An 8699-nucleotide genomic window follows, 5' to 3' on the forward strand; every position below is an offset into this window, starting at 1 on the left:
CCTTGATATATAAAGAGACAAACTGGTTACAGCTAGAATACTTTTGATCATAGATCTATTTAATTAGGCCTAATCTGAATCTAAACTTCTGCTTTACATGTTCATTTCTTCCATGATATAATTTGGTCAGGTTTGCAAAGCATTTGACTATGTCTGTCTTATGAATCTTCTGGCAAAACTTGCCACCTATAGTATCCAACTTCCATCACTTAATGACTTTCTGATTTGGATCATTGCACTAAGTTATGTATAATCAATGAAACTATATCATCAGATGTGCACTTATTTTGTATTAGAAACAAATTCTGCTTTAGCAATCACTTATGACTTGTTTAAAACACTGATATTTATTTAAACTGAGTAGTGGCATGACCAAGCTGCCCTACATACTCAGTTATTTGCCAGTCCTCATGTGTGTGCACATGTATCTGTGTGCTCTGCAAATTTCAAATCCAGAGCAAGATATAATAGATAAGTCTGAGTGTTTTAGATTTAAAAATGTAACCATATTTTAGATTTTAAAATGTAACCTATATCTGAAAGTATATATAGTAAATACCAGTAATATACAAAGTTTTTTTAAAAATCTATTATACACTTCTTTTTCAAAAATTCTCTAGTCCAGTAAGGAGCCTCTTCCCCACTTCTCTCTTGCCTCTGCTACTCCTTTCACCTTTATTGTCTTTCTCCTAGTTTTGCCCTTCTCCATGTCTATATTATCATCTTTAGTGAAACAATATAACCTAAAATTTCTATTCAGATGATATACAAAGCTATGTTATTATTTGATTATGTTTACAAATGCCATTTAGCATGTATATAATGTTTTTTATTTTGTGTTTCATCTATTTGTCAGGCAAATGTTTCAATGAAAAGAGTCACTGAATTTTTGAACAAAGATGAATTAGATTTAAAATCTGTTGAACACAGTTTAACAGACTCAGATAGTAAGTGATTATTTTTGATTATCTGGACTTGCCATTAGCTTACTAATTAAACACAGTCATTTAACCTGTTCAAAGTAGCTGCCAAATCTCCCTAAAATCAAAACCTACCATCTTAAAAAAAGGAAGTACACATTGGACAATGTAGTTCTAGGTATATGAAAATATGGGATGCTTTTGGTCAGAATCATTAAACATATCAGACAAAATGCTTAGCGTCATTTTTTCTGACTCTTTACATTCTGAGTTCAAATCTTGCTAAGGTCAACTTTGCCTTTCATTTCTTCAGAGTCAGTAAAATAAAGTACCAGTCAAATACTGGGGTTGATGTAATCAACTTGCCCCTTCTCCTCAAAATTGCCACCTTTGGACCATGCAATGGACCAATGTTCTGTTCAGAAGGAATGTTGTGATCTCAGTCACTTATATACTTTGGAAACTGGGTAACTGGTCATATAATCCTCAGGGCCCCAGAAAAAAGATGTATTGTTATTCATTACTTTTTCTTTCCTTGATCATCACATTTCTAATGTCTATTTCTCGCCTCTTTTCAAATATAACGTTCTCCATTTCAGTTATTCATTCATTAATTCTATACACTCCTAACAGAATATCATCGTGAAGAATTGCTTATTTCCTGTGCATTAACTCTCCACTAGAAGACATCACAAGATTATTTCTTATTCATTTTATTTTAAGGTCATTCTGTCATCATTGAAAACGGGTCTTTTAAATGGGATAAAGATGAGCCTTGCATTTTAAAAAAGTATGTATGTTTTTTTTTTGTTTTTTTTTTATCAAGTGATATAATTACCAATGTCTTCCAAATGAATGAGCATTTTGTTTCTCAATATGAGAATTGCTTTACTAAACAAACTTCATATCTCTAAGAGAGAACCTTGTCAGCTTAAAATATTTTAGAGTATTTCTTAGGAACAGGACTATCAAGCAATTACTAACAAGAATTTCTTAAGTAAGATTGCTTTGATGAAAAATAGTTTATTCCAAACCTTTTTCTTTTTATATGTTTATTAAAACATTTGAATAATTTCTTAAATTATTTTGAATGCCAGTCCCAATTCACAATAAAAATTTACCTTAGTTATTTGTTTGATAGAAAGTAGAGCCTTAGACCATCAATGGCAGATGATAAAAGTAACTATATTGCTTGCTAGCCTTTAGCATTCTAGCAATGATAAGCTTTCCTAGCACACCTAGTGACTTTCCTTTTACTGCCTTGTAAATTGTAGCACAATGAGTTTTCCGATCATTGTTTACATGTAATGTAAAATAAAAGTAATCAGAAACTTACCCATTACACTCCTGGAGTGGTTGACGTTAGGAAGGATATCCAGCTGTAGAAACCATGCCAAATCAGACTGGAACCTGGTGCAGCTCATCAGCTCCAGTCACACCATTTAACCCATACCAGCATAGAGAGTGGACGTTAAATGATAATGATGAGTTTAAACTGTTTATTTCAGACCTCAGAATTAGCTGGTTAATGGGGTTGTCTTCAGATTTTTATCTAGTTGGAGACCTACAATTTTATATTCTGGTGAAGATGAATTCATTTGAAGGCTAAAACTGGGTCTTACATTCTTTTTTCTGTAGTTTGATGATTTTGTAAATATATTGTACTCTTGTATCTTAGATAATGAGATTTATTTTTAAGTACTTTGATGTATAAAATTAAATTTCTGATTTTAGCATTCATTTTAAAGTTGCACAAGGGACACTTGTTGCAGTTGTGGGAGTTGTTGGATCAGGAAAATCATCCTTAATCTCAGCCATTCTTGGTGAAATGGAAAAATGTTCTGGAAAAGTTGATGTACAGGTTTGTTTTCTGAAATTTTTTCAGTTTGTAAGTCAAATACTATAGAATTAATCAGCACCATATAAAATTACTTGTTTGACTTGCTAGAATTAGCAGCCAAGGTCAGCTTTGTCTTTCATCCTTTCGGGGTCGATAAATTAAGTACCAGTTGCGTACTGGGGTTGATCTAATCGACTGGCCCCCTCCCCAAAAATTTCGGGCCTTGGCCTAGGGTAAAAAAGAATCTGAGGTCTGTCCAGTCGAGGCTGGTCTGAGGTTTAACAACAGCTGTTTTAGTGCCCATCTGCTATCAACCAGTGACTTTTTCTTGTACATGAACAGTTGACACCTTGGCTACTGTGAGCAGGGCTGGATCTAAACTCCTCACCTGCAACAGATAAAACATTTTATATGTCCATAATAACATGATTATAATATTTGTTTTAGAAATAAGAATTAGTGTTTGAATAAAAATATGAAGAATATAAATTCAGCCAAAATAATGACAGTGCAGAATAAGAAATTAAATCATTTTATTCTATTATAAACATAAAATGGGAAAATATATCCTGCACTAGCTGATGTAGACATGTTTATCTGAGTGGATTAAATATGGAGTTAAGTTTGCATTATGGCGCACTACTAATATTATTCTTTCTGCTCTAGGTACAAGGCCCAAACTTGGAGTGGTGGGGCTGGTCAGTTACATTGACCCCAGTGCTTGACTGAAACTTATTTTTATTGCTCTTGAAAGAATGAAAGGCAAAGCTGATCTCAGCTGAATTTGAACTCAGAACATAAACCTAGAAAAAATGCTACGAATCCTTTTTGTCGGACATGTTAACAATTCTACCAACTCACTGCTTTTGGTTTCGAATTTTGGCACAATGCCTGAAACTTTTTAGGGGAGGGGGTAAGTTGATTACATCAGCCCCAGTGCTCGACTGGTACTTATTTTATTAACCCTGCAAGGATAAAAAGCAGAGTCAACCTTTGCAAGATTTGAACACAGAATGTAATTATGATATTTAGTCATATCTGTTGGACTGAATATTTTACTTTGAAAGTGAACTACTAATGACAGTAGCTTACCTATCAAAGCAATTATAGTCTCTGCCAGTTGGCAAGGGATCTGCTGCATTATTGCTCATCTTGCTTGTAATAGTACCAAAATGTCTCTAGAATCACACCTTACTGTCTTTAAAACTGAAGGACACATTGGTTGATGTAGTTTTGAATATATAGAAAGAGAGGACGTCCTGGCTGGAACATCTTTGATCAAAGATCTACTCCATCTGGACTGACTTAGGAATAAATTTCATGAAAATTATAGACCCAACTGCAATTACTATTTGTAAATCTCATGAGAGATATTCAGCAATAGTACTTTGGAGTAAAGATTGTTTGCCAACATAGCATAGCAGTCCTGCTTTAGGACAAATGTTGCTGTAATTTAGGAGATATCGTCTCCAGCTGGCTATACGACACAATTTGTGTCCTTATATTTTCGAACAAGGGAATCTAGCACCCCACCTATTATTCTGTGCTGATTAAAGGAAATAACCCGGAAATCGTGATACACAGATATTGTTTTGAGCTGAGTGGGAGTGCTAGATTCCCTTGTTTGAAAATATAAGGACACAGATCATGTTGTATAAGCCAGCTGGAGACAATGTATCTTGGGGCTAAATTACAGCAACATTCGTCCTAAACCAGGACTGCTATGTTATGTTGGCAAACAATCTTTACTCCAACTGCAATTATTGAGTCAAAAGATTCCAACAGTTTGAATAAACCTGGTATTTTAATTTATGTATTTCTATTAACTAATTGTTCTACTTTTGATTGTGTTGTAAGTAATACCTGATACAATGGTTGTAGCAATTATTTGTTTATCTTCCCTTCAGAGTAATGTGGCTTATGTAGCACAGCAAGCTTGGATTCAAAATGATACCTTGCAGAATAATATCTTGTTTGGGAAACAGTATCATCAGTCTTTTTACGCTAAAATCATCAATGCCTGCGCACTTCATACAGATTTTAAAATATTACCTGCTGGCGATCAAACTGAAATTGGTGAAAAGGTAGTGTATTTTGTTTTTATGATAATAGTCTTAAATGTTTTATGGATTTGAATGATGAAGTCCAATACCTTAAATCCAGGTTTGTCCCCGTTAACAGGAGTGGCCAGATCTACCGCACTCTTACAGCAACCACTCTCACACCAACTCACCCAGTTTTGGGCGTCCTCCCACTTCAAGCCAACCCTCCCGATCTCTTGCGTGACCAAGGATGAGAGTTTGCACCTTCCTTTTTGAGGTGGGCAGGTGCAGCCCACCCCAATCGTTGGGCTGGCTGGTGCCCGTGCTTCTTTGATATTGTCATGAGGCATTTTCGGGGCTGGATTCTCTACAGGGAGCATGCCCTTGCTCACGCGCAACATCAGTTTCTAGACATGAGTGGTCCTGAGACCAAGGCCATTACCACGATTTTTAAGAAATGTGACTGTATATAAATACATTCAAAGAAAAACAATAGTTAAGAAAGAAAGGAAAACGTATCATTTATTTAGGAAAGGTTTGGAAGAATTCAGAAAATGAATGTGATGTCACCAGAGAAAGCACAAAATTGACCTTGAAATAAGTTGAAACAATGTTTGAAAACATAGTCTGAAACTGGGTGCGGGCATGGCCTTGTGGTTAAGAAGCTTGCTTTCCAACTATGTGGTCTTGGGTTCAGCACCTTGGGCAAGTGTCTTCTCTTATAGCCTTGAGCTGATCAAAAGCTTGTGAGTGGATTTGGTATATGAAAACTAAAAAGAAAGCCCGTTATGTGTGTGTGTGTGTGTGTACACATTCATGTATATATGTGTTTATGTGTGTGTATACATTTCTCTATTTATAACGTAATGGTTGTAAATGAGCATCATTGTAATGCAAGTGAATCCCACTGAGTGACACCTTGGGCAAGTGACTTCTACTACAGCCCTGGGATGACAAATGTCCTGTGAGTAAATTTGGTTGATGGAGACTGTGTGGAAACCTGTGGTGTATATATATGTGTGAGTGTGTGTATGTCTGCGTTTGTTTCTCCCCACCACTTGATAACAGGTGTTGGTTTGTTTACATCCCCTGTAACTTGATGGCTTGGCAAAAGAGACTGATAGAATAAGTACAAAGCTTATGTGTGTGTGTGTGTGTATATATAAAAGAATAAACAATCACAGTTCAGTGCGATACATGTTTCAGAAGTATGATATCCACCAAATCAAATGTGTACTATATCATTGGCTTATGTAGATCACTCTGATGTGGAGGTAAATATCTTTATAATATGATATAGTACACATTTGATTTGGTGGATATCATACTAACGAGCTGTTGACTTTCATCTATGTGATTCCTATAAACTTATACATGTAGGGGTACTGAAAAGTTCTTGTCTTTGGGTAAAAAAAAAATGCAGGTGGATCAGTTAATTATGATTTTATTCGACATATTCCCCTCTCAGATTCACACAATTATAACAGCAGTCCATCAGTTTTTCTAAGCTCTGTTAAAAAACTTAAAAGGTTTCCTTTCCTGAGCGTCCAGTAACACAGTATCTGTATCACGTCCACGCGTTGTTGTTTTTTTCCATCGTTTTTCTTCTTTGAACTCACTATATATATATATATATATATATATATAATGTTTTATATATATATATATAATGTGTATGTAAAATATATAAACTTCATCTACTTAGTTGCACATAATTACAAATTTTATTGTGTGTGTATAAATTCAAGTTCTTTATATAAATTATTTTAAAAGAGATATTTTTAATGTGTTTGCTATAATTTTCTTCTGTTCAAAGGGTATAAATCTTAGTGGCGGTCAGAAACAACGTGTCAGCCTAGCCAGAGCTGTATACCAGGAGGCCAATGTTTATTTATTAGATGATCCTCTTAGTGCTGTTGATTCTCATGTTGGTAAACACCTTTTTGAAAAAGTTATTGGACCCAATGGAATTCTAAGTGATAAAGTAAGTGTCCTCTTTTGCTAGTCTTGGTCATTGAGCTCTAGCTATGCTGGAGAACTTCCAAGTGTTTTAACACTTTAGCATTTAAACTGACCATATTCACCCCAAATATTCTTTAAGCCTTATGTTCAAATTATTCAGACCTTGCCTTTTACACCAACCTTACAATGTCACACCATTAAAATCTTGAAGCTATGAGATAAGCCATGATTAATTCAAAACAATATGAATAAATATGCATTACATTTGGAAGAATAATCTGACTGCTAAAGGGCTAATTGATATCAAATCCACTTCCGATACTTGTTTCAGTCTGGTACTGTTTTATTGATCTCAAATTGTGCTTCATACAGAAGCATTGTTCAATCTACACCTTCACTCTCAGGAAGAGTACCTTCATTGTGAAAAGAAATAGTAGTTCCCTGAATTTTTACCATCTCATTCTTACTCTGTCTGTTATGCTTTTGCAGCAACCACTTTCATTGCTTATTAGGTCAAAGAGGAATCTTGTATGTTAATAAGTCTCAATATACATAATAATATTCTGTTTGTTAGTAAAGTTACTATCAAAATAAAGTTTACCCAGTATGTGACACGTTACCTGAGGACTGAGTGTTCAACATAAAACTAACTTCTTCAATAATATATATATGTCTGTATATATATATATATATATATGTCTGGTCGATGCCAGTGCAGCCTGACTGGCTCCTGTACCAATGGCACATAAAAAGCACCATCCAAGCGTGGTCAATGCTAGTGCTGCCTGACTGGATTTCATGCCAATGGCACGTAAAAAGCACCATTCAAGTGTGGTCATTGCCAGTGCCACTTGACTGGTACATAAAAATCACCCACTACATTCTCGGAGTGGTTGGTGTTAGGAAGGCATCCAGCTGTAGAAACCTTGCCGGGACAGACTGGAGTCTGGTGCAGCTTCCTGGCTTTCCAGTCCTCAGTCAAACCATCCAACCCATGCCAGCATGGAAAGCGGACGTTAAACGATGATGTTCAGTCTCATGTAACCTTGTACATTCTCATCCAAAATGGAGATGAGTACCAAGATTCCATATGCCATGCTGGAACAATTGTGAAGATCTCTTCACATGAAATCATTGGCTTCTTAATTCACAAATAAAAAATATTTATCTACCAATGCAGTGTTGAGCACTCATTCTCACTGTTCAGTATTAGCATATATATATATATATATATATATATCCGCCACTACCCTCCACGAAAATAATTTAATTTGTGTTCGTGGGAAGAATCATTTCAAAGATGCGTACTGCCTTAATTCTTCGAAACGCCGGTGTTTTAATGGTGGCAGCTGATGAAGGAGATGTTTCTATGTGGCTTGCTTGTTTGTTGTACCTTGTTTATCATTTTGTCCATGTTCTTTTGCCACGTCATGTACCCAGTTATGTATCTATATGTACATGTAGATGAAGGTATGTACATATATATGCATATACTCATATATTTATATATATATATATATATGTGTGTGTGTGTGTGTATATATATCTTTGTTTCTCTCTCCCTCTCTGCCTTTTAGACACGAATACTAGTAACCCATAATATCAACTATCTTGAACATATGGACATGATTATTGTAATGAAAGATGGCCAGATTAGTGAGAGAGGAACATTTCAAGAACTTCTTGGTCATAAAGGGGAATTCTCAGAATTCTTGCAAAATTATTTAACAGAACAGAAACAAACTGGAAATGAAGCTGATGAAGAACAAGAAACAGGTCAGTATCTTCTCTTTTTTTTTTCTCCCTCTGAAATTTATTCAGTACTCAAAGAATCATTAAACTATAGAACTTTATAATTCTTTCTTTTCAAATGTTTAGATTTCCAAATTCTTGTTTATATTTTCAGTAAGGGGTTTGTTTTTAATGCTCAGAAAT

At 35.0% G+C, this 8699-nt stretch overlaps 1 protein-coding gene across 5 annotated transcripts in view; it reads left to right on the top strand.

Moving 5' to 3' along the window:
• The window catches only part of LOC106884337 (ATP-binding cassette sub-family C member 1), a 100877-nt gene that overhangs the window by 55717 nt on the left and 36461 nt on the right, over positions 1-8699 (top strand). For all 5 annotated transcript variants that reach the window (XM_089353785.1, XM_089353783.1, XM_089353784.1 and 2 more), the window contains exons 14-19: positions 857-947; positions 1644-1710; positions 2655-2781; positions 4668-4844; positions 6619-6786; positions 8342-8540. In XM_089353785.1, coding sequence (XP_089209911.1) covers positions 857-947; positions 1644-1710; positions 2655-2781; positions 4668-4844; positions 6619-6786; positions 8342-8540 — 829 coding nt within the window. The remainder of the gene's footprint in view (positions 1-856; positions 948-1643; positions 1711-2654; positions 2782-4667; positions 4845-6618; positions 6787-8341; positions 8541-8699) is intronic.

The sequence above is a fragment of the Octopus bimaculoides genome, chromosome 6 (genome assembly GCF_046866305.1).
Source record: "Octopus bimaculoides isolate indiv1 chromosome 6, ASM4686630v1, whole genome shotgun sequence".
NCBI classification, from domain to species: Eukaryota; Metazoa; Mollusca; class Cephalopoda; order Octopoda; family Octopodidae; genus Octopus; species Octopus bimaculoides.